The sequence below is a fragment of the Ursus americanus genome, chromosome 32, assembly GCF_024610735.1.
Source record: "Ursus americanus isolate L20-20 chromosome 32, mUrsAme1.1.p, whole genome shotgun sequence".
NCBI lineage: Eukaryota > Metazoa > Chordata > Mammalia > Carnivora > Ursidae > Ursus > Ursus americanus.
In genome coordinates, this window is record NC_142158.1 from 2,737,423 (window position 1) to 2,763,405 (window position 25,983).

General features: G+C 43.1%; 4 protein-coding genes and 2 pseudogenes across 4 annotated transcripts; 3 read left to right on the forward strand and 3 right to left on the reverse strand.

The window, feature by feature from the left end:
- Nucleotides 1-2,591: 2,591 nt before the first annotated feature.
- LOC123794154 (histone H2B type 1-N-like) lies at nucleotides 2,592-2,989 on the reverse strand (annotated as a pseudogene).
- Nucleotides 2,990-3,258: 269 nt separating this feature from the next.
- LOC123794216 (histone H2A type 1-B-like) lies at nucleotides 3,259-4,669 on the forward strand. Its single transcript, XM_045800446.2, has 2 exons — nucleotides 3,259-3,684; nucleotides 3,796-4,669. Exon 1 carries the CDS (start codon nucleotides 3,291-3,293, stop codon nucleotides 3,681-3,683), a length of 393 nt encoding a protein of 130 aa, XP_045656402.1. The 5' UTR covers nucleotides 3,259-3,290; the 3' UTR covers nucleotide 3,684; nucleotides 3,796-4,669.
- A 155-nt stretch (nucleotides 4,670-4,824) lies between these two features.
- LOC123794212 (histone H3.1-like) lies at nucleotides 4,825-8,608 on the forward strand. The gene has a single exon (XM_087858039.1). The coding sequence runs from the start codon at nucleotides 5,270-5,272 to the stop codon at nucleotides 5,867-5,869; it is 600 nt and encodes a 199-aa protein (XP_087714165.1). The 5' UTR covers nucleotides 4,825-5,269; the 3' UTR covers nucleotides 5,870-8,608.
- A 1,035-nt stretch (nucleotides 8,609-9,643) lies between these two features.
- On the reverse strand, nucleotides 9,644-13,190 carry LOC123794118 (RING finger protein 11 pseudogene; annotated as a pseudogene).
- Nucleotides 13,139-13,853, forward strand: LOC148107298 (histone H4-like). The gene has a single exon (XM_087858040.1). It carries the CDS (start codon nucleotides 13,189-13,191, stop codon nucleotides 13,498-13,500), a length of 312 nt encoding a protein of 103 aa, XP_087714166.1. The 5' UTR covers nucleotides 13,139-13,188; the 3' UTR covers nucleotides 13,501-13,853.
- Nucleotides 13,854-18,508: 4,655 nt separating this feature from the next.
- On the reverse strand, nucleotides 18,509-19,196 carry LOC123794228 (histone H2B type 1-C/E/F/G/I). The gene has a single exon (XM_045800459.2). The coding sequence runs from the start codon at nucleotides 19,027-19,029 to the stop codon at nucleotides 18,649-18,651; it is 381 nt and encodes a 126-aa protein (XP_045656415.1). The 5' UTR covers nucleotides 19,030-19,196; the 3' UTR covers nucleotides 18,509-18,648.
- Between the last annotated feature and the right edge of the window lie 6,787 nt (nucleotides 19,197-25,983).

Sequence of the window (25,983 nt, forward strand, 5' to 3'; positions counted from 1 at the left end):
CTTTGGTGGGAATGTTCTGCCATGTAAATGAGCTTTGGTTCTCACACCCACTGCGCTTCACTTTATAAAATGAGACTATTACTAAATATTACTAAAGAATAAATTGCTAAAATAAACTATGGACATTTGTGAAAACAAAGGCAATAATTTATAATAAAAACACATTTTAGAGGGATTTACAATTGAGAAGGTTTTTATGAACATTATTAGGTAAAATTTTCCATGTCTTCTATACTTCATATATAATAAATGCAAACTTTTTAAAGTAGAATTATAATCAGAAATAATAATAATAATACAATGAGTGAGGCAACTGTTACTCCATGAAATTAGAGTTGCTGTTCTTAAATCCAGACATACTAAACACCAGGAAAAAAGGAAATGTAAAATGCTGGTTTCAAAACTAGAGACACTTCAACATTATGGGAGCCCACGATATTTAGGAAGAATTTACATGCATGTGTAATAATTCTGATAATATTTATACATTTAAATGTACATACATGTGCAGTTGTAATCTTCACTGAAAACAGAATCAATAATTCTTAAGCTATGGGGGTGTTTTAATTTCCTTTTGCTGGTCTGACAGATTATCACAAATTTAGTGGTTTCCATCAGCACAAATTTATAATTTCCTAATTCTGTAGATCAGCATTTGGGCATGGATGTCACTGAGCTAAAATCAAGGTGTCAGGAATTCTGCGTTCGTCTCTGGGATCTCTGAAAGTAAATCTGTTTCCTTGCCTTTTCCAGCTCCTAGAGGCTATCCTCTTTCCTTGGCTGAGGGCCCCTTTTCTCAATTTTCAAGGCCAGCAATCTCTGGGCAAATCCTCAGGCTGTTAGCTCTCTGGTTCTGTACTCAGGTTCCCTCTCCCCATTTTAAGTACCCCTGTGGTTACACGGGGTTCACTTGGATAATCCAGGATAATCTCCCTTTAAAAAATCAGGTGATTGGCAATCCTAGTGCCATCTGGAACATTAAGAGACCTCTGTCATGGAACCTAACATACTCACAGACCCTTAGAGGTTAGGAGTTAAAGATAATCGGGATGACATTTCTCTAACTAGCACAGTAGGTCGTAGTGTTTTTAGAATTTGCTAGAAAGCTATATACCTTCTGTTCTACAAACTGGAAGACTATATGGACACACTAACAAGTATACCTTCAGGGTGCCCTTGTATTCCAGGAAGGTCATAAGCACCTTGTTTAGATATTTGTTTATTTCTGAGAATACATAGAGCAAAAACTGACTATCATAATGGAAGCTTTCATATACAGCTACCTGGTATTTTTAGATTTCATTCTTTTACATTTCTCTCCTTATTGCTTTTGTTTTGTTTGAAAATGTATGTATTCTTCGTGTATGTTGTTTTGTGTGTGTGTGTGCCCATTTGTGTTGTGTGGGGAGTAGAAAGCTTGCTGTTCATGAAAGAAATTATACAAGAATATAGAATAGTTTTAACTTTTTTCCTCCCGGGGTTGAACCCCTAAAATTACTTCGTCTGTGCAACCGTAGCACATAATTCATGTGCGATACCATTCATGGCAGTTTACAACTTCAAGTAAGCTTCTAATTACAAGGAGAAAAGTGTAAACTTTCATCACCATTATTGCATGTCTGCATATGCCAGGGCAGTGGTCGTGTTACAAGAATGACATATTAAATTGTTTTAAAGATTTTATTTATTTACGTATTTGTCAGAGAGAGATAGGGAGAGCACGAGCAGGGTGGAGGGCAGAGGGAGAAGCAGGCTCCCCAATGAGCAGGGACCCCAATGCGGGGCTCGATCCCAGGACCCCTGAGATCATGACCTGAGCCAAAGGCAGAAACTTAACCAACTGAGCCATTCAGGCAGCTCCATATGAATTTTTTTTAATTTAAAAAGAATTTTTGTAAACCAGGACAGAAATTAGCTGATATAAAATCCACCCATGAGGAAAATAACAAATTTAAGGGATTGGCACCAAAATATCCCTAAAAGGAGTTTCTTTCTTGGACGGCCAGCATTATTACTGCAATGTGGAATTTTGCCAATGGTCTTGCCTTTCATTAAACAAGCCATCGGGAAATTCTCGTTACAATTAAATGACCCCATCTTGGAGTCAGTGATGTTTATTTTTCAATTTTCATGCATTGGCTTGTTCCCACTAGTATTTACAAATTATATTGCCTTAAGCAAATACACATCCAGTAGAAGTGTATAAAGATTAATCTGGAAATAAACCAGTTTCTTCTTACCACAACATACCACTAACAAAAATAGCACTACCAAATTTCTTAAGCCCTCTTGGCTTTTCATAGAACCAATGTGTAAAGGACACTACATCCCAACAGCTTCAGTGAAACATTGTCACCACTTGGGCCAGGCTTGTAGTTAAAACGGGGAGCAGAGACAAGAGAAATCCATCCTACCATTACCTACACTCGTACCTTCCCCTTTCCACTAGTGAAAAGGTATGTGTATTTTAAGGTGCTAGTAACACAGGACTGCAAGCCTCACATTTTCAGCAAAGTAAAGCAAAACCGCTTCAGCAGTTATAGTAACGATCAAAGCCGTTAGAACTCACGCTGAAAACCTGGCTGGCTCTTAAAGTGTATTTGGGGTTAAATATGAAGACATGGTGTCAGGATTATTTGGAGCTCCAGCTCCCCGGGCAGCAGCAGGCACACGGCCATCTGGATCTCCCTGGACGTGATGGTCGAGCGCTTGTTGTAATGCGCCAGGCGCGACGCCTCGCCCGCGATGCGCTCGAAGATGTCGTTGACGAACGAGTTCATGATGCCCATGGCCTTGGACGAGATGCCGGTGTCGGGGTGCACCTGCTTCAGCACCTTGTACACGTACACCGAGTAGCTCTCCTTGCGGCTGCGCTTGCGCTTCTTGCCGTCCTTCTTCTGCGCCTTGGTCACCGCCTTCTTGGAGCCCTTCTTCGGGGGATTGGAACAGACTTCTCAGGCTGGGGCATGATGAACAAAAACTATGATTCTGAGATAAGAATATGTGCCCTGGTTAAAATGTTCATAATATTTATATGGATCCTATGCAAATGAAGTGCTAAAAGAGTTAGACTTTGATTGAATAAATAATCCTAAACTGCAACATAGCATGGATATTACGTGTCTTTAATTCTGTTTTGTAATTGGTTGCAAACTTCAAAACTGTTTTAGCCAATCAAACCACGTAATTTACAATTCGGGTTGTAATTATAATTGCTTCTCATTTGCTGAAAGGATTAGTACTCCCATTTTTTCCCCCGTTACTAAGCATACTGGTTACAGAGTATTAAGATGTCCGGACGCGGCAAGCAGGGCGGCAAGGCTCGCGCCAAGGCCAAGACGCGCTCCTCGCGGGCCGGCCTCCAGTTCCCGGTGGGCCGTGTGCACCGCCTGCTCCGCAAGGGCAACTACACCGAGCGTGTCGGGGCCGGCGCGCCCGTGTACCTGGCGGCCGTGCTGGAGTACCTGACGGCCGAGATCCTGGAGCTGGCGGGCAACGCGGCCCGCGACAACAAGAAGACGCGCATCATCCCGCGCCACCTGCAGCTGGCCATCCGCAACGACGAGGAGCTCAACAAGCTGCTGGGCCGCGTGACCATCGCGCAGGGCGGCGTCCTGCCCAACATCCAGGCCGTGCTGCTGCCCAAGAAGACCGAGAGCCACCACAAGGCCAAGGGCAAGTAAGGTGGAAAAATAAAATCTTAATTCGTTGAGGGGTCCATTTTAACCAAAGGCTCTTTTCAGAGCCAACCTCCATAGTCCTTGAAAGGGCTTACATTTTCTTTATTAATTGTAGGTAATTGAAAACGCCCCGCAGGGTCGCTCGTCAATGCAGGAATAGATGACAGTACTTCCAACACCTCACAAAGGAGAAAGTAAGCATTTGGTTTAGAGCTAGAATAAAAATAAAAGTTGCCACCTGAAAATTATGACGCTATGGAAAGGTTTTGTCACGTGGTAAAGTATATCAATACCGGAATCCCTCAGGCCTATAAGGCATCCCTAACCTAATGGGAATGGTAATGCTTGGTTTATATTGAAAGTTTAGATCCAAACCTAGTTAGTGTTCTGCCGATCAGTAAAACTATACCTTAATTAATATGTCCTGTTGAACAGTTGCTTTGCACCTTAGTGCGTAAAATCATCCTCAAGTCATACTTAAAACAACAACAACAACAACAACAAATATCCAACTGAGTGGGCTGGGGCCTAATCAGTTGGAAACTGGAATACAATACTATATGCCCTTGATTTTGTTGTCGTTTATACAGAGCTTCCTAACTCGGGGTTCAGTATGACTTTAAAAAGATACACTTATCTTTTATTTATTCGACAGAGATAGAGACAGCCAGCCAGAGAGGGAACACAAGCAGGGGGAGTGGGAGAGGAAGAAGCAGGCTCATAGCAGAGGAGCCTGATGTGGGGCTCGATCCCATAACGCCGGGATCACGCCCTGAGCCGAAGGCAGACGCTTACCCGCTGTGCCACCCAGGCACCCCTATCTTTTTGTACAATTTACAACTTTGGGTATCTTTTAAGAGACTTTTATACAAACTTCCATTAGTGTGGAGTAAGTATGTATTTAATAAAATTGTAGTAATAAGTATGAAATTAACTCAGGGGTAATGGTACATTTAGGAGTTGTACAAAAATATATTTAAAAATCAGAGTTTGGGGGCGCCTGGGTGGTGCAGTAGTTAAGCGTCTGCCTTCGGCTCAGGGCGTGATCCCAGAGTTCCGGAATCGAGTCCCACATCGGGCTTCTCTGCTGGGTGCCTGCTTCTTTCTCCCCCACTCCCCTGCTGTGTTCCCTCTCTCGCTGGCTGTCTCTCTCTCTGTCAAATAAATAAATAAAATCTTTAAAAAAATAAAAAAATAAAAATCATAGTTTGAATGAAGACATCAAGAAATAGACCTGATATAAGCCTTCTTACTCTTGAACAAGGGTAAAATATTAGTTTGCCAATTAAATCTAGAGGGCGAGTTTTCAAAACCATCTACAGAAATCCAGTTTCAGGGACCGAACCTTAAATTTTTATTCAGCCAACAAGATACATCATTGGAGTAATTGGTATTAAATGCTGCCAGAGAACATTGCAAATAAACAGGTGAGGTAAATAAGAGATCACTGTAATTAAGGTTGAGGAGAGAAAGTTGGAAACACCAGCAGTTAAAGTAGTGAATTGGAGGAAGATGTTAATTTTTTTTTTTCGTGGAAGACATTAGTTTTTGGCCTAAATATACTGGAGGTCATGTGATTCAGGGAGTGAATGTCACTACCAATATCTTCACTCGGATCCCTAGGACGCAGATGTGTGTCCAATCAGAATGGGACTCTATATCTAGGAGTAGAGCGTGGTATGGTTTCATTGTTCCGTCAGCTGCCTGTTAATTTTGGGATGGCTCGCCCGAAGCAGAAGGTCCTCAAGTCCATGGTGCCGCGCGCCAACAGCTCCCCACGCAAGGCCCCCCGCGGCACGGCCCCGCGCAAGCAGCTGGCCACCAAGGCGGCCCGCAAGAGCGCGCCGGCCACGGGCGGCGTCAAGAAGCCGCACCGCTACCGGCCCGGCACGGTGGCCCTGCGCGAGATCCGGCGCTACCAGAAGTCCACCGAGCTGCTGATCCGCAAGCTGCCGTTCCAGCGGCTGGTGCGCGAGATCGCGCAGGACTTCAAGACCGACCTGCGCTTCCAGAGCTCGGCCGTCATGGCGCTGCAGGAGGCGTGCGAGGCCTACCTGGTGGGGCTCTTCGAGGACACCAACCTGTGCGCCATCCACGCCAAGCGCGTCACCATCATGCCCAAGGACATCCAGCTGGCGCGCCGCATCCGCGGGGAGAGGGCGTCGGAAATTCTTTTAAGCCAGGGCTGACAGCCTTTGAACCTTATGCTCAAAGGCTCTTTTCAGAGCCACGCACGATTGCCGTGTACTTGTTTTTGGTTTTTGAAATTGTGGAAGATACTGGAGAAACCAAGGGCTACCATGTTCTTTCGTAAGGTTAATTGTGTGGCTCTGAAAAGAGCCGTGTAGTGTTCTCAACTAGCCAAAGTCTTCCTTCTTGGCGGCCACCTTCTTGGGCTTAGCTGCCTTCGCCTTCTTCGGGCTCTTGGCCACTTTCTTAGGACAGCCGCCACCACGGGCTTCTTGGCCTTCTTGGGGGTCTTCTTGAGGAAAGGAAACAAATTAAAATTTCCTGCGGAGGAATCACACTAATTTTATTCTATAGCGAAGCGGGACACCTCATGCTTTGACTTCTTCATGTTTTCTTCTTCCAGTCGTTATCACGTTAGTCTCAGCTTTTTTCAAAAGCCCCTGACACTTCGAGAGATTCACAGGTCAGAGAGACAACTTCTTGATTTTCGTTTAAAATATAAATTCTTCCCTCCGTGCTTTCAGTAGCTGGCTCTCCAGGGGTATTCTACACATTCTTGGCTTCTCACACATCCAACAACGGCGTAGTTCTCATGGAGATTTCCCCGGAAAATCTGTTTCATATGAAGAGAAATAACACAGGCTCTTTCCCTATTTCTCTACAAGAATGATAGTAAAGGGTGCTTGAAATAACAGCTAATTCTGACAGGATCAGTCATTATTTTGTCTGAAAAACCTTTATCATAGCTTTTAGTGACAATTCGCAGGGTCAGTTTGGGGGTTTCAGGCGTTCAAGGTTGTCCAGGAAAATGAGGAATGCAGCAATGTGTAATCCTTGTGACATGGTTGTCAGTCCTGTAAACGTAGATGGTGACAGAGGAGATCCAGAAGGGATATAAAAAAGAGTTGGACCCCTTTATTTGTTTTTAAAAATCTTTTATTTACATTGATTTAATTGGGGAGGTCAGTAATTAAAATATTCATAAGCTCTGTGGTACAGAAATGTGTCATGCCTGGGGAAGATAAACTTTGGTAACCTATTAAAGCAACAGAAGGAAAGGATATACACACACAACCCGCACAACCTTACACATGCACATACTTACAGAATTCGCGTGGGGGAAGGGCGATTTTTGAAAAGCATGTCTTATATTTGCTACTACATTTCTTATTTGTGCAAGGAGATTTGGTTGTAAGAAACTCAGTATAACATATTCTTAATGTTGGATAAGGAATACATTTATAGTAGAAAGTGATTAAATTTTTATTTTCATCACTTAAAATTCTTTCTCTTTAACATAGTATGTTTATTTTGAGACATGTAGCAATCTGTGTTCCCCTATGATGGTGAATGAAAGAAATGCTGGGAATACACAGAGCAAAGCCCAAGAGGTGAGGGTTTCACCCTCCTTTCTGATCCCCTCAAAATCAAGAAATGACTGATTACCGCCTCCAGTCCATCCAACTGGAACATGAGAATTAGTCTAACAGTTAAATATTAACGTGATTCAGATGGCTGAGATGAGATGAGCAATCCACTCAGTATAAATCCTTCTTACTTTGTGTATTCCCTTGTTCCGGAGTTTATGTATTCCTAATCCTCTTAACGTGCTTTTGACTCATTGTAGTTGGTTTTGAAGCTCGCCTGAAGATTATTCATTGATAGCAACGAGGAGTATGAATTACAGCGAGGCCGAGCCAAAGAAGGCTGTGACAGTAGTCAGTCCACATAAGAAACAGAAGAGCCAGAATGACAACCATGGTGGGGGAAATAAAAGAGGTGCAGTCCCAGGAGAGAAGAGCTGTCTCTAGTCCGTGTCAATGCAGGGAGTCTCCAAGGTACTGCCCCAGTCACCTTCATGGGCTCTGAGTTTCCTTGATGTGGCTAACTTCCCGGTCTCTCCCTTCAGGTCTGTCCTCTCGCTTAACCATCAAACTTGTATTTCTGGGCGCTTCTGGATGTTTGCTATGTATCACCATACACTAGACTACACTCTCTCTATAATCGCTACATAACTAACCTCACTGTGTAGTTTCCAATCGAAAGATATCATTCAACTTGACATGATCGTCAATTGTACATACAAAACCCCCAGTCTTTTTATTACTTGAGCCATAGCTGAGTTGTTTGGGACTGTTTAGTCCATTGAAGGTCCAGAGCAACTACGAAAGAAGTAGCCAGCTCCCGTGACTACCGCTGGGCTCGGAGCAGTCCGACTAGGTCTCTCCTTAGACAGTCTCGATCCTCACAACAATATATATGGTGGATGCATGTTTCAGCGACCATATTCCTATTAGAAATCGTAGATGGATGCTTATGGGGTTTTGGTCCCCTTCACATGTTGGAGAAGGAGAGAGAGAGAACATGCGTTGACGGGAGAGGCAGAGGGAGAGGGAGAAGAAGACTCTCTGCTGAGCAAGGAGCTTGACGTGGGGCTTGATGCACGACCCTGAGATCATGACCTGAGCTGAAGGTAGGCGGGCCACCCAGGTGCCCCACACATCTAGAGATTATTTGGGTTATAACATATTATGTAGAGGTTATATGTCCTCAAGCTAGGAAATATCTCTACATTGTAAAAATAGAAGACAGGTCTTAATCCCTTTAATAATTTCTCTTCTCTGAAGTGAAAAGTGAAAACTCAGACATACTATTTCTTCAAGATAAAGTGTTGAGAGGGAGAGGAAATAACTCTTGCCTTTGCTAAGTGTACAAAATCATTGCCATTTACCTTTACATCCATCAGATTATTGTTACTAACATATGGTTTTCATGTCAACATTCATGGCATGTCCCAATGCTCCTCTGTGCACATTTTTTGTCTTTTGTTCCCCCCTCCAAATTTGCTGTATGTGATTGGGTGGATATAAATTAATGAACAAACACTTAAGCAAGATACATGTAACAATTTAACAGAATCTGATAATCCTTAATTTTTCTCAAATTCATCTTTAAGTCTTTCCATCATGGGGCCCATAATAAAACTAACCAACAGATTGGTAGTACAGTCTATGTCGAATCTTTAGGAAGTATTTATGACAGATAGATTTAAGAAATCTAGTGAATTCCTCCAGAATGCGATTACGAGGAACCATCCCGATACTCGTGTTTTGTACGTAGAAAAGTGATAGAGTCAAAATTCAACTCAATATAAATTAAGAAATGTTTCTGATTTGTTAGATTGACATTGCTTCTCCTTTTGCTTATGATTCTTAGCTGTAATATCACTGAGCTGAACAAATAAGTCACGTTTGAGTCCATAAGGAAAAATAAACACATGGGAAATGGACAAAACATTACAGACTACATCTTTGCTAGACCATCTCTATCTCTAACACTTCAGAAGCTTAGAGGTTCAGACTGCTCTTACATTAACTGCAAGAAAAAAAATAAAGGAGACATTCCCTCTTTGAGATCACAGCTATGTAGTCATGTGGTTAAACAAATTCTGCTTTTGTGTGCAAAACATGAAATATGTTTCTCTTAATTCTCCCTGCTTAGACTTGTCAGTCAGCCAGCAGGCCTTTCTTTCCAGGGAACAGAGACAGAGATGTGTTTTATATAACTTCAATAACCTCCCTGCCACAATAATAAGAGATACAGTCAGTATACTTTTAGTACGGTTCCAGACGATAAGGGAAGGAGGTCGCGAGAAGGAATAAATCAGAACTATTACAACTGAGCAAATTTTCTCAGTTGTACCGTGGTGCCACTTTCATTTTACATAAGCATGATGGCATAATTCAAGCTCAATAAATCAGAAATCTTAACATTTAAAATTTACATTGACTTTTTAAAAAAGTGATAGGGCTTTTTAAAATAACAGTAAAATAATCATGCAAACCAAACAAAAATACAGCTCAGTTTAATTCGCTAATTATAAATTTTGATTAGTATATTGGAATTGAAAATAAAAAGAAACCATTAACATCAAGGCATATAATTTGGTATGAACAAATAACATCCATATTTGTAAACAAAACTATGGTTTAGAAATATGTAAGAAACCAAAATAAATCAGAAGTATAAGATACACAATGGACTATCCGATGAATGCAGACACATTTTCTTTCTTTTTTTGTTTTTTTTTTTTTTGCATTTACCTTTTTAAAAAAATTTAAATTCAATTAATTAACATACAAAGTATTATTTGTTTCATGGGTACAGGTCTGTGATTCATCGGTCTTATATAACACCCAGTGCTCATTACATCACGTGCCCTCCCCAATGTCCATCACCTAGTTACCCCATCACTCTACCCCCTCCCCTCCAGCAACCCTCAGTTTGTTTCCTATGATTAAGAGTCTCTTGCGGTTTGTAAAATTTACCTTGACTTTTAATTATTACCATATTAGGAAACAAAATAATTAGATAAAACACATAGGAAAGGGCAATAGTAAACCCTACTTTACTAGAGTTGATTTCTTGACATTAACTCAGTTTTTATAGAAAAGGGATACTGTGTTTCAGTTTGCTTACAAGCTAGATCACTATGAATTCTGCATTTCCTAATACAAACACATATACCACTTATAACAGGTTATAAATAAACTGGTTTTCAAGCATAGAGTCAGCCCCAACGATACTAATACACTATTTAAAAAGACCTAAGACAATGAATTCCATTTCCAAGGGACAAAAAGAACTGTGCAAACAAACTTACTTTTTCTGTGTATGCCAGTGTTATAAAATGTACCTTTTAATAAAACCTTGACCCAAATGCCAGCAGCTTCAGAAAAAAATTTGGGTGGAGGGCGGAAGAGAGTTATTTCATTTGGGAAAAACAACCACTATCTTTTTCCTAATCTTCAACACACACACAATGAAAACATATAGAGCTGCGGTAACACTTTATACAATTCCTATGCACTGAAGTATAACAACAGCTAAATACAATTATATTTTTAAACACCGAGTCAAGGCTTTACATAAAAATGCCATCCTACTTTCCCCACTAAGTTTCTAAAATATCGCGTATTTTCTTCCCTAACATCTGCAGCCATTCAGGAATTTGTAGGAAACTTCTATGCATGATCTTAATTCCTAATCCCTGGCTCTTTGGGCTCAGTGACAAAAGATCAAAACCACCAAAAATGGTGGTTCACTTGAAGGCAGACCAGAGACCCTGGTTCAGTTAGTCTCCTAGGACAAAGGCAGTGCTGTGTCTCCTGGCTCCATGGGAGGGGGCACGTGAAGGATCTCAGCAATCAGTCACCCATTCAGTCCAGGTGATAGATGTGCATGCATGGCAGAAATCGAATCGGGTCCGCATAACCAGTTCATCATACAGATAACACTCTCCCGGATCTTTTCTTCTGATCAATCCCTTCCAGGGTCATAAACTCCTTCAGGCACATTTGTATCAGGCCTATTCTTTGAGCTATGCTAATGTGCCGCTCAGCAGTCAGCAGCTGCTAGGCTAGGGGGGCTAGGTTTTGGATGATAGACCGGAGCAGGAGCTGGTTCCTGATGTGGGCGCTGCGGGTCCCGATCCCGCTGCATCCCCTCGGTCGGACTCAGATTCCTGAAGCGGGGAGATGTCATCTGGAGTACGGGATTGGAAGCAGTTCCCCAAAATCTGGGGCTAGGATGTGTGATCTGTGCACTGTTCTGACAGTCTTCCCTCTCTGCACATTTTCAAAACCCAGAGTCTTTCAAGATCTGAAGATCCCAAAGAAGGGTTCTTGATCATTTCAGGTCATGGACTTCCTTGTATATCTGATGAAGCTTATGGCCCCTTCCCAGGACAATGCTTTCAAGTACTGAAGAGAATATACATAGGATTCCATAGGAAAAGAATTATATTACAATACCATTATCAAATTTATCAAAAGCCCAACCTGTTGATGTGTTAATAGATGTGTTTCTGTATTAATCCATTAGTCACAAGGTTGCCCTTGTGAGCAAGAATTGCCACAGTGTAGAAGGAATGACGGGTGTAAATGGGTTGGAAACACCGAGAGCTTCAGCTGCTGGTGACATGCCCTCAGCACAGGTCCAGCCCATCCCGCTGTTTGCTGCCTGTATTCACAATTGCAGGAAATGCTGAGGTTCAGTTGGGGGATAGTACAGATAAAAATGGAATTTTTCTTCTATACAAGTTCCTAGATGCCCTGCATCCTGTCACTGTATCCGAGGGTAAGAACCCCAATCTGGCATTTGTCCCCGTGCAACATAAACTCGGAAAACAGCTTTGAGGAGCTAGGTCCTTCTCACAGACCCTGGAGGAGAAGCCAAGTCTCTGCACTTCAACTGGAACTCCTCAAAGGAATTGGTGATGAATTCAATCTTTCAGTGTTTATTATTTTAAGGAGCTCTGGAAAGAAAGTTGTAGCCAAGTAGGATGCTCTGTTAGGCTCACCACTTTACAGGGGTGAATACGGAGGGGGGAAGCGGAAAGCATCCACGACAATATATCATAATAATGTTGAATGAGTGCTTATTTGCAGAGAGTAAAGACTTGACATGGATTATCCCTTTTAAACTTCAGTGCTCTGTAATTTAGACTTTCTTACACAGTTGCAAAGAAAAAAAAACCGAGCGCAGACTGCCCAAGGTGCCACAGCTCGCGGGGCAGCAGGCTGTCTCCAGAGCTTGGATGCCCATGGGCCGGAGCATAGAACGTGGTGGCGGAAACCGCGCTAGCTGTCAGCTCTGCATAACTAAGTACACACTCAAACCACAAACTCGGGCCTGAGCAGAACAAGGCCCTCATCACGTTGGGATGCACACATTTACAAACCTTCAGCACAAACTTCGGTGATGTTGCCCCTGATTTGACTTTGAAAGGTGTAACGTTCTGCTTAGTTCCCGCGTAGGGCTCTCCAGCTGCATCCCGGCGAGCCTGCCTTAGTGAACCAGGCATCTGTCAATGGATAAGACAAACAGAAACTTAGCAATCCGGCTCTGAGGAGCTTCAAACTTCTAGGGGCAACAGCGAGCAGCAACTAAACACTTCTGGCTTAGTCTGGGAAACGTGAAGGGCAAGTATGCGGCGTCTCTGTGGGAAGCGTGTGCGTTGGTGCCCGGCACAGCGGCTGCAAGTGTTGCGGGCACACGCGTACACTGATAACTATATAGGAGAGGATTTGTTGACCTACACCCCCGCCCCCACCCCGGCCAGACTCTGGCTTCAGGGGCCCCGCCTGCCGGGTCTGCACAGCACGGAGCAAAGGAGAAGCAGGCGATGGGCGGGAACTGCGTGTGGTTTCCGCCCCTGCGCTTGCGGTTTTCAAACAGGTCCGTCACGTTGCTATAAAAGGGCTGAGCGGAGGAGCGGCCTGTGGTCTTTGTCAGACTTGGAAGGTTTTTCATCACCATGTCTGGTCGCGGCAAGGGCGGGAAGGGCCTAGGCAAGGGGGGCGCCAAGCGCCACCGCAAGGTGCTGCGCGACAACATCCAGGGCATCACCAAGCCCGCCATCCGGCGGCTGGCCCGGCGCGGCGGCGTCAAGCGCATCTCCGGCCTCATCTACGAGGAGACCCGCGGGGTGCTCAAGGTGTTACTGGAGAACGTGATCCGGGACGCCGTCACCTACACGGAGCACGCCAAGCGCAAGACGGTCACGGCCATGGACGTGGTCTACGCGCTCAAGCGCCAGGGCCGCACCCTCTACGGCTTCGGGGGCTGAGCACGCTCCCCCCCCCCCCCCCCCGCGGAACGCTTTGTTAATCAACCAAAGGCCCTTTTCAGGGCCACTCATCTAGTCGCTAGAAAGAGTTGCTCGCTTTTCAGTGTCGTTCATTTTCATCTTATTTCGGCTTTGGTGTTGCTTCTGTTTTTTATTTACATGTCATTTTGTTTTTTGTGGACTTGTTCTTGTCTCCGTTAACTGCCCCGCGTCTTCAAATTTAATGCTTTACGCGGATTAGTTTCATGTTTGATGTCCTCAACCGCTTTACACCCGGAGCTTTTAAACTTAAAAGTGCAGAAAGGACTTAATGTACTTGTGATATGTCAGTATAAAGGTTATATTTTAACAAGTGTCTTGGTTTATTGTCTCAATCTTAGACGTAGGTTACTTTCAGTTACACAGAGGGTTCTCTTGTCTGCCTGCAGCACATCCTGACCGACCTTTCAAATGCAGGACTTCAGGATTCAAATCGGTCCTCTGCGTGTCAGCAGTGAGAGAAGTTAAAGCAGAACTCCAGTGGGTACAGCTCGTTCTTGTAAACACTTCAGAGATGCCAGGTTAGGACCTTATCCTTCGGTGTCATTCTAACGTGTTTGATTTTGTGAAGTGTAGGGGTTCATTGCGGTGTAGACTAGCCTTTTTTCATAAAGATTTGTTCACTTGAACATAGTAAAGGCAGAGCTATGCAGGTGGCTTTCATGTCCTGGCTTTGGCAGCAGAGGGAAGAATGTAGTTAAGATCAACAGGAAGTCAGCAGAAGTCACTCCCAGGTTTGGGCTTTAAAACCTTCTTCCCTCTTCCCACCAGACAGAAGGTGATCTTGTTTGATCTAGCAGGGACAGCAGGTCTAGGGGACAGCAGAACGATGATTGAAGGACAGTGTCCTCCTTGGTCAGGAGGAGCAAAGTTGCCCCCTCAGAGCTGGATTAATCACAGTGGATCTGTCCTGTGTGACTCGAATAGCTGTACTTGAAGTTAAAGCTTGAAAGTCCAAACTGACTCAATGTCACATGATTTGGGAGCAAATAAAAACAGTGAGTAGTTTTCTTTCAGCCTGATCCAGGTAGAAGTCCATGAATTTTCCTTCAGGCTCACTGAACCTGTCTTCCATCACCAGTCTCTGTAAGTTCTAAGTACGTAGTAGTCTATGTCATTGAGTGAATCATAGATCGAGTTTACAAGTTCCCAGTCTCCCCTCAGAGATTAAAAAAAGAGACTGGAAACCTTGTACAGAGGGATGCTTAGTCTTTGTGTTGTCTTTGGTCAGGTCACTTAACCTCTTTGTGTGTGTTTTCCCATCTGTAAAATGGGACAACTTATGGGTTTAAGGTGAATAAAATCAAAGCATTTTGTCCCATGCATGGCACATGGTAAACGCTCTCTGTTTTCTCTTTTATTATTATTGCTGTTACTATTATTGTTATTTCTCATGAAATTAGAGAGGCCCAGACAAAAAGACGGGGACTATTAAACCACGAAGAGGTACTCTTAATGTACTGAACTGTCATTTTCTATCGTTGTCCTCTGTGGCAAATCACTGACCACTTTTCCCTCATAGGCAATGTGAGGATATGTTACTATTTTTGTGACAGTGAGACAATGGAGGATAACTAATGTGACTGTAGTATGAGTTTACATGTATCCCTGAGAAGTTGCAAGTGAATTAATGAACTTTTGTGGATGCAATCATAAAAACTCAATTCCAGATTATTTAAACAAAGTAAAAAATTCTCTTGAAAGAGACATTCTCCTACCACCCTGACGAAATTGCTGAGCAGGCAGGACTTTCCGTTCTGTTGCTTTTCCTAGTTTCTAGGAAAGCAAATCTAAGGGGTGCCGCTGGGGAGCTCCTGGCATCAGTCACACATGATGACCCAAGACAGAGGGGAATATAGTGGGGACACTTCCAGCTCAGGTAAGAGGAATACTTCTGAAGCTGTCCCCAAAACCTGGGTTACTCTTTATTACCTATAATCAGAGTTTCCAGTGAGATCCATTTACCATCTGCAAAGGTCATCGTCTGTGCTCTCAGCAGCCAACACAGCAGGCTGGCTGCCTCCTCCTTCCTGAAACACTATTTCTCGACCTCGGTGACTCTCCTCCCCTGGTTTTCTTCCTTACCATTCGGCTGTCTCCTTTCTCTCTCTAAAGTTTGGAGTGCTTCCTTATTCTCTCCATGGGTAAATGCCAGTTTCAATGTGTGCCAACCACCGTAAAATTTCTATTTCCAAACTCTCCACAATGTCTGTGTTCAATCCTCAAGCTGTTCTGATTTCCAGACTCCAGGGGCAACAATGCACTTGACCCTCCAGTGGAATGCTTCAGGGGATTTAAATATTGTCATGCCCCAGTCCCTGAAACCTCAACCTGTCCTATAATTCTGGATCATTCATCCAAGAATTTCACCAGCTCTGTAGGGTGTGGGTAAGCATACAACCTGGAGACACACTGTCGGCTCTAACCCCTGCCCCACACCTTGCTCATCCCTAGTCAACCGGAAGGAGAGAATAGCTGTGTCTAGATACTGTGGATGTTCAGAGGACGAAGTGAGCTAACATTTGGAAAGAGTTTGGCAGTCTCTTAAACACACGTAAAGTGCCCAATAACTGTCAGCTACATGTTTCTTCACCCATGAAACCTGGTTCATCAATAGTCTTTGCGCTTTCTCCTCCCATAGCACGTGTAGTAATTTCACCAGGGTTATTGCACTAACGTTTCCATCCTTTCTTCTGCTTGTTTTTACCTTTAATCCCATAAATACCATTTTCCACACAGCAGCTTGGGTGCTTTCAAACTCTAAGAGTTTCTCAGGGCACAATAAAAATCTGGGTGCCTTCTTTGGCCCACAAGGTCTGACATGAAAATAAACAAAAAAAGAAAGCCAAGTTCCCAGATTTCCACCAGAGCTAATGAAACAAACTCTGGGAGTGGGGCCAGCAATCTGTCCTCTAAGAAGCCTCCAGGTGATTTTGATGGGCCATCAAGGTTAGAAGCACTGCTCTGTATCCTCAGGACATAATTCCGTGCTGGCACTCCGGTGTGAATGAACCAAATGGTTGTTCCTTCTTTCGGCCTAGAAGGCCTTTGTATCAGACAGTGCCATTTCCCCTCCTTCCTAACACAGCCTCAGTTTTGTTCTGGTCTCCCCCTCCTCACTGCCTTGTGCTCCAGGGAAGACAGAGTGTCTCTGTAGTATCAGGGATCAGGTCCTGATTCAACCACACTAATCCTGAAGGTCCCAGACAGGTAGTGATGATTGGTTTGGGGCTGGGAATACAGCCAGTTCTTTGTGGCTGCGAGAGTCTAACAGTGCAGATCTGCTGCCCCAATAATGTTTTGATTGAGCTGAAAAGTGAGTCGTTGATTGAAAAAACTGTGTGCATGTGCCCGTGTGTGTGCGTGCTGGGGACAAAGGTGGAATCAGGGGCATTTCAGGAAGAGAATATTTGCAAAGGCCTGGAGGCTGGAGAGGTCTCAGGGAATTCCAGAAAGTGTGAAAAAGCAAAACATGAAAAAACAAAAACAAAAAACAAAAAACAAAAAACCACATTGGAGAAACAAAAAAGAAGAGAAAAACAATCCTCTGAGTTTTGGTTTGGGTTTTAGGTGAGGGGTAGGCTAGAGGGCTTGATTTCTGATTTCGTGCAGTAGGGGGATCACTGAAAGGCACTGCGAGGAACGGCACAGAATCAGGTATGCTTTCTCACACAACTACCCTCTGGAATGAAAAGTACATTCACTATGGACAGAGGAGTTTTCGGATCATCTCAAACTGAAATCAAGATGATCAGAAAAAGTTGAAGTGTAGTTGTAATTTGGCAGCCTAAGCGCAAATTCTTGTTTCTTTGTGCTGATTTTGCCTTTTTGAGAGAATAAAGGGAGACCAGACAGACTGGCTGGGAAGGCTGGCTGGGAGTGTCTGGAGGACAGGTTAGCTATTCCTGGGTGCATTTGGTATTTCTGTTTACAGGTGAGGTGCTGGCAGTCAATCTTTCTCACTGAAATTCCAGAAGGAAGGTTGTAATGTCACAATGCCTGGAGAAATGAGGGAAGGAGACACATCCTGCTTTTAATTTTCAGGGCTTAGGCCCTTTGGCATCACCTGATCCGAAGCCAAGCCTTCCAGACTTTGGTGTCCAGCATCTGAATGTTAAAAGGCATGGCCCGAGTCCACATTTTTAGCTCTCCACCCGCTGACCGTCCTGGGTCCCTGTCTTTTTCTCCCGGACCTCCCCACCCACAGCTGCTCAGCGGAGCTGGGAAACCAGAGCTGGAGACAGGACAGGTGGACGGCTTGGAAGGGAACTCGCAAGTGACAGGAAAGGACGGACTGGGGGCCGCTGAGCCAGCCAGCCCTTATTCTGGGGCTGCACTAGGGAGGAGGAGACTGTGGCGGGTCATCGGGGAGTCGGGAAGGAGAGTGGGAGACGAATGCATTCTTCTCCACGACACCCTAAAAATCAAATGTAATGACGATCGCCTTTTCAGGGCAGCTTAAGAAGGAAAGCGGCGAAGCCCGACTAAAAACTGGTAAGCACCTTAGTGTCCTTCCTGGAGAGCTGCAGCCGCCCACCGCCCACTTTAAAGACCTATAACACGCTCAGCCAGGACTGAAAAGTCCCGGGGAGCAGGCGGGGGAGGGAGAAGCGAGGATCCCGGGCCACACAAAGAACCCGGGGCGCGAGCCCGGCAGCACCGGAAGAGGAAGTCCCGCCTTCCGACGGCGGGCTTTTCAAATGTCATTGAGGCTGCGAACACCCTGCAGGGCGACACTTGAAAAAAGCAGAGGCCGGAGGCCCCCTGGCCGTTTTAGGAGCTTCGAAACGCGGCGCCAGCAGCCACCGCGCCCGGGTACTGTTAAGAAGCCGATCATCAGCTCCACGGGCTGGGGAGTGAGCGCTAGCCGTTTCGGTGCGCGCTGGTTTACGCAGCCGGAGCCCTCTGTACACACAAGCGACAGCTTTCACAGCCACAGGCAGGGAGCCCATCCCCCGACAACGGGTGACAGGCGATCGTGTGAAGTTGTTCCCATTGACCCAAGCGAACGTAAACTAAGACTACAGCGCATGCCAGTGCGCAGCTCTGCTGGTGAAAATATGTGGCTCTGAAAAGAGCCTTTGGGGTTGATTGTGCCTCGGAGCGCACTCACTTGGAGCTGGTGTACTTGGTGACGGCCTTGGTGCCCTCGGACACGGCGTGCTTGGCCAGCTCCCCGGGCAGCAGCAGGCGCACGGCCGTCTGGATCTCCCTGGACGTGATGGTCGAGCGCTTGTTGTAATGCGCCAGGCGCGACGCCTCGCCCGCGATGCGCTCGAAGATGTCGTTGACGAACGAGTTCATGATGCCCATGGCCTTGGACGAGATGCCGGTGTCGGGGTGCACCTGCTTCAGCACCTTGTACACGTACACCGAGTAGCTCTCCTTGCGGCTGCGTTTGCGCTTCTTGCCGTCCTTCTTCTGCGCCTTGGTCACCGCCTTCTTGGAGCCCTTTTTCGGGGCGGGCGCGGACTTTGCTGGTTCAGGCATCCTGACTCCGCTTTTTCCTGACAGAACAGAAAATGGAGGCAGCGTCAGGATCCTGCCTATTTGTAGCCAACGTTATGCAAATGAGGGATGCGTTTAGCGACCGTTGATTCGTCGACTAGTGGTGCGGCCTCCAGGCTAATGATTGGCTCGAGTTCTACTCTCCCATTGGTTATGTCCTGAGAGTCGTTTTCCCCAGTTTAGCCTGGCTTATTTATTCTAGTAAGGTTTTTATTATAAGAAATTCTGATTAGTATTGCAATGCAGATTAATTGGTGGATTAGTTTCGAATGTTAGAAATTCCTCTCTCTTGTGTTTGGAATGCCAGGAAGGTAACGTAGTGTGTAACATGTTCAGATTATTTCATAGTGTTGGTTCAAGACCCGCCTCTGCCCTCCAATATGTCTCTTTGGCATGTGGGTTATTTTGACCTGAAGGCCCGTGAGACCCTGCAGACTTGAGAAATTTTTTCCCCTTACTTATCCGTAGACAAGGACCTAAATGCCGTGGGGGGGGGGGGGGTCTTTCCCAAATAAGGGTTATTATGGAGATAAGTTTTATCTGAGTGACCCATCTCTATGGTAGAGCAAAGAACTAATTACCAAAGCCTGTTCATTCCTTTTCTTGAAATCCCAAACTCCTACCTCCTTTCCCCTAGTTCAGAATGACGTAAATATATATCCCTCATTTTGCTTGTCTTGGGAAGTTCCATGTGTTTGCGGATTCCGTATACGTACAGTGTAAAGTTGGTTTTCTCTCTTTAATTTTTTCATGTCAATTTGATTCTAGCTTCAAGGAGCTCGGAGGGGCCAGGAATGCTTGCTCCCCCAGAGCTGGCATAGTTGGCAGGATAATTTAACTCATTGGGTACCGCTTGCCCCAGACACTGCAGCAGCATAGAGATCCTTAGGACATCTGCCACATAGCTGGCAGCAGGCAAGATTTACCATTTTAGCCTCTTCAGTCTCTGTCTGTGGAGTCTGATGGAGCAAGGGTAGGTGAGAGTTCTTTTCCCTCTTTCTAAATTTGGATTAGCAGGAGAAAATATTTGTGGAACTAGTTCCTTGGGCTAAGTGACTCTGCTTCATGTACTCTGGTAACTTACTGATCCTTTTCCTCCCAGAGATGGTCTCTGTTTTCCTTTGTCTGTGTCTTTCATATTTTTTTGTGGCCTGTTGTTAAGGGACTTCTTGGAAGCCAATGCCCCACAATTTGTGGGCATGGTTTGAGCCCTTGAAAGCTGTTAGAGTGCTGGCTAGCTCACGAAGTCTCCCACGGTAGGATAAGTTGGTCATGGAAAGGGTTATTTATATTGACATTTGGTCACCCCCAACCTCAAGTAATCTTCTGTAAGCATACTGTAAAACTACACACAGTCCCAACCCCACAACAATACCTTCTAGGTATTAGTGTGGCTCCAGGAGACCCAAGGCTTAGATCTGTTAATATTTTCCTTCTGTCTTGTTCTACGTCCTAAGAGCTTGGCTTTTGGCCAACATGAAAATTTACTTTGGTCTCCAATGTCTGGAGGGTGCACTTACCAGGGTGCACCTTGACGGCCAGTCTAAGAGACTGGGGATCAGATTTTCTCTCTGTCTACCTGTGTCACCTCTCAGGGGTGGTTGTCATGAGAGGTTCCAGCCCATAGGAATCTGTTGTCTCAACATTCCTTGCTTGTTAGTGCTAGAATGTTCCATTCCAGAAGAACCCACCTGATATCCTAGATTAGTGGGTGGGTGACTGCAGATGTGTCACATTTTCGTGGGACACCAGAGACATTCACTATACCATCTTTACCATCTGTGCAATGAAAGCTTTTGCTTTCTTAGAGTAATTTCATAAGTAAACTTTTGGGTGGGGGGGCCTGCATCATCTGTGCCCTCTCTGGACACCTATTGTGTCTTTGGTTAAGGTATTAAAAGGCTTATTGGTTTAAGCCACTATTAATAGATCTTACTCATCAATGGCCATACAACAGATCCTTTATTTATTTTTACAATGGATCCTTTAAATTCGCTGTATTTAAAATATCTCAGCTGTCTTATAACGGCTCACCTTAGGGACTCCATAGACAAGATAAAAGAACAGAAATTAGACACAGAAAGAAATGGTCTCAGCTAATGTAAATTCTCCTTCTTAAAATTTGGCTGCATCTGCTTGTTTTAATTCCTCTTTCTTACAAGATTTCCTACAGAGATCACTCTGACTTAATCTCTAGGATCAAAGTATACAGGTTGCTGGGGTATATGCCGAAAGCCAGAAAATGAGTTTAACAAAAGCAGCAGGAGACTAGCACTAAGGGGCGCTTTGCTCCTCCCTGCCCTGGCTCTGTAATCAGGCTTGGCCAAGCCTCAGGCGTTCCTATACAATGCCCTTTGCAAGACTGTCCTCGATCCACTGCCCTCCCCCGCCCCCCAACACCAACAGAACCATGGACAACAGCGGAGCTTTTAAATTATAAAACCCTTTTACTTCTACTTTCAAGAGATCCTACAAAATTTAGAGAGTAATTACAAAGATTATATGACTATATTCACAACTTTGCTTTCTGAGGAAATATATAACCAAAATATCTCCTAAGCCGTCCTATAAACGACTTGCAAAAGGCCAATATTCAGGGGCTAATAGAAGCCACGTTTAAATTGTACACCCAGAAAAACAAGGCTTTTGTCAAAATGCTTTAGATAGACTTTACAAAGGTATAAACCTTTTGGTTTCCATTCTAGTTTAAATTTTCTGCAATATAAAGTAGCAAATTCAGCTAAAAAGATGGGTCAATCCCTTCATATTCGGACTATAATCCAGTTCTTCTGTCCTTATTTTACAAATCTCTACAAAAATCTCTACAACTCTCTAGAGTTAAAGTCCACCTGTCTTTACCAATCTCCAAACCTTGCACATTCCTTTCAAAATGTCTGTGGATATTATTTTAATAATCAGGATATTGGAACACAATTGTTCTGGACTTTAAAACGGGGGGGCTAAATTTCTAAATAGCAATTACCCTGAAACTTTAGAAAAAAATTTCTTTGCATTCTTTCTGTCCCTTGAAATTATAAATCTTATCATGTCTTTGAAATGTAAACACATCCCACAATTTCCTGAGACTGAATTTAAAAAAGAAAAGGAGAGGGGGTTCAGGTAGGGGGGTGGGAGTTCGGGGGGTGGGGTAGTGGGTGAGGGTTGGGGGAAAGAGGCCTTTTTAAAATACCAATTTCTGAAAAGGCTTTTATGCCCATACTATAGCGCCAATAATAACAGGCAGAAATGCTCCAAATACGCATCTTCAAGAAAACTTACATACTCTCTCTGCATTTGATATACGTTTTTCAACCTCCATCGTCTCTACAACCCAGGAGCCAGTCTTTTTGACATGCAAACTTTAGGGAAATTTTTTCAAAAAAATAGATGATAGATAGATAGATAGATAGATAGATAGATAGATAGATAGATGAAACTATTTAAAAATTGGGCCTAGGGGCACCCGGGTGGCTCAGTTAAGTGTCTAACTTGATTTCAGCTCAGGTCATGATCTCAAGGTCATGAGTTTGAGTCTAGCATTGGGCTCTGAGCTCAGTGTGGAGTCCATATGAGATTCTCTCCCTCCCTCTCCCTCTCCCTCTGCCCCTTCCCACACTTGTTTTCTCTCTAAAATAAATACGTAGGGGCGCCTGGGTGGCACAGCGGTTAAGCGATTGCCTTCGGCTCAGGGCGTGATCCCGGCGTTCTGGGATCGAGCCCCACATCAGGCTCCTCCGCTATGAGCCTGCTTCTTCCTCTCCCACTCCCCCTGCTTGTGTTCCCTCTCTCGCTGGCTGTCTCTATCTCTGTCAAATAAATAAATAAAATCTTTAAAATAAAATAAAATAAAATAAAATAAATACGTAAATCTTAAAAAAAATAAAAATAAAAATTGAGCCTTTAATGGCCTCTCCACAAATACCAACATTTTGTTTATATCTTGTCTGTATTTTGTGGTGTGTGTCTGTATTTTGTGGTGTGTGTGTGTCCATGTATGTTTCCACGTGAGATATTTTCTCTACCTCTGGATGGTATTGCTGTAATTAGTATGTACAAGAGCTCTATTTAGTTTGTTTGAAGGCACATGCTTGTAAAGATTGGGCATTCTAACATCCAGAAAGTTAGAAACGAATCCAAATCTTTTTCAAATTAATGTAATCCGGGAAATATTTGGTATTAAAGCTAAATTAAGTTTGTTGGCTTAATTAAAATGGATATGTTTTTACAGTTATCACCATTAAACCTAAAATTTTCATTCTGCCTGTGTTTACTAAAAGTCAAATAAGTTCAGGGTATTTCTGTTGCAAAATTTGTCAGCAAGAAAAAGGCTTACAATAATGGTTGATTCTATCTAATGCATAATGAAGTTTTTGTGGGTAGTCTGTATGTAATTGTTAAAAGAAGTAAATTAAATAGATGTAAATAAAATAAAAATCTTTGTAGGTAAACTTGTAAATAGCTTCCAAAGTCTTTGGAAAGCTAAAATGTCATAGTTTTGCGAAGTTAAATAATGAGTAAAGTCAAGCTTGTTGATAATCTAGATCTCTTCCGATTAAGATAAAATAATGAAACATTAAGTACTGAACATGTTTATCTGCTTTCGTCTTATTATAGAGAAACTAAAGATAAATTTGGGTCTGTTAATAAACATATTTTATGCTTTATTAAAAGATTATATTATGAAAAAATACATGTTTCTAAAAATAATGAAACATATTCATAAATTTGCCAATCTGAAAAGTTCTGGTATAAGAGTTCACAATTGCTTATTACTTCATTTTCCCTAGAAATTAGGGTTTCTAAGCATTTAAGAATTTTAAGAAATGTAATTAAGACTACTGGAAAAAACAACTTTATGTGAGGAAAGTAAGAAATGTGTTTTTGGTAAGAAGAAATGTAAGTAATAAAACTACATATTTGTTGAGGGAAAAGAAAGTGTTAAAGCAAGACTGGTTATTTATAGAGAGAAAATTTAGGTCAAAATCTGAGTGTTAAAGAATGTTGTAGGTTTCTGGACAAAGACTCTTTGGAAAGAAATTTTGTGTGGTCAGTACTTTCTAAGATTAGTACAAATTTAAATAAGTAAATAATTTTTAATACCAAAAATACACTGGTGCAAAGTTTTTGTTTTGTCTTTGTTGAAAGTACAAAGTTTTTGGGGCGCCTGAGTGGCTCAGTTGTTAAGCGTCTGCCTTTGGCTCAGGGTGTGATCCCAGGGTTCTGGGATGGAGCCCTGCATCGGGCTCCCCGCTCTGCTGGGAGCCTGTTTCTTCCTCTCCCACTCCCCCTGCTTGTGTTCCCTCTCTCACTGGCTGTCTCTCTCTCTGGAGCCTGCTTCTTCCTCTCCCACTCCCCCTGCTTGTGTTCCCTCTCTCACTGGCTGCCTCTCTCTCTGTGTCAAATAAATAAATAAACTCTTAAAAAAAAAAGTATGAAGTTTTCTTAAGCTATTGCTCTGCCCTTTGTGAGAAATTGTAAACAAAAGTTTTTTTTTTTTTACCTTTTAAGTTATCCTCCTTAAAAAACAATGATTCTAAGTTTGCCAGAATAATTTCTATGTTTATCAGGTCTTTGATTACTTCAAAGAACAGTCTTAATATTGAAAGACCTAAATTTTACTCACAACTATGTAACTTTCTGTATTTGCCTCTGATATCTTTTCTTGTTGGTTTGATTAAATGGATAATTAAATACTGTTTCATGATTGTGATCCTATCTAATCAAATGTTTAAACCTTGTGGGTTTTTTGTACATATGTCTCACAATCGAATTCTAAAATGAAGTCTTTCGACCAGAATCTAAATGAAATTTCCCACCAGGAAATTTCAGGCCCCAGGAACATTTAAAATAAAATTTTTTTTTTTTTGTGAGAAATAAAACTAATTAGGCTTATTTGGCTTGTGAAATTACATGCGAAGCATTGTCAATGAAGTGATATTAAACCCTATTAGGTTATATTTATATAGATCTGTTACCTAGTAAAATTATGGGAATCTCCTAGAAATCTGATGTCTTGATATGTTATTATCTTGAAGTGTTGTATGTCACAAAAATAACCAAATTTCCTTGTCATTTGCATTGTAATGAACTCTCATCAGATCCTTCGCCATGGCCATTTTTAAGTCTTTTATCATTTACAGACAGTGATAGTTTTACTTAGCTGTCTCTATAAAAGTTTCCTGCAAATGTGCTTCATCTTTAGTGACAGTCATGGAAAAAGCTCTGAGTACAGGTTTCTGGTAACCTTAAGATCATTAAACTGAACTACGTTGGGGCGCCTGGGTGGCTCAGTTGGTTAAGCGTCCCACTCTTGATTTTGGCTCATGATCTTCGGGTCATGAGAAGGAGCCCGACTTTGGGCTCTGCCCTGGGCGTGGAGCCTGCTCAAGATTCTCTCTCTCCCTCTGCCTGTCCCCCTCATGCTCTCTCTAAAAAACAAAACAAAACAAAACAAAACAAAACACCCAAAAAAACTGAACCATGAAAAAATTTCCAGAACTGGTGGAAAAGTTGTATTCAAACAGAACAAGAATTAATAACATGGGATTGAATAATTGAGGAAGATAATTACACTTTTTATGACCTTTATTTCAAACATTACTGACTTCTAAAAACTGTTTCACTTTTTTCCAGATTGAAGAAAACCTTTACTCTCAACCTAACTGACTTACAGCAGTTTGACAAAATATGCCTTTGTGAACAAACTAAAAAATGTATCTTTTCTTCCTACCTGAATTCTCCAGAAAATCTGTGAGAACTCTTATATTTTTATGGCAATTTATTTATTTGCATAAGTTCAATAAACATCCGTTCTCCTTATGACAGGACATAATTGGAAACAATATTATATTACCAAGGCTTTGACTGGAATGTCACATTTGAGAGACATGCATAGACTCAGATATGACCAGACAGCTTTAAGGAACTAAGGTTGAG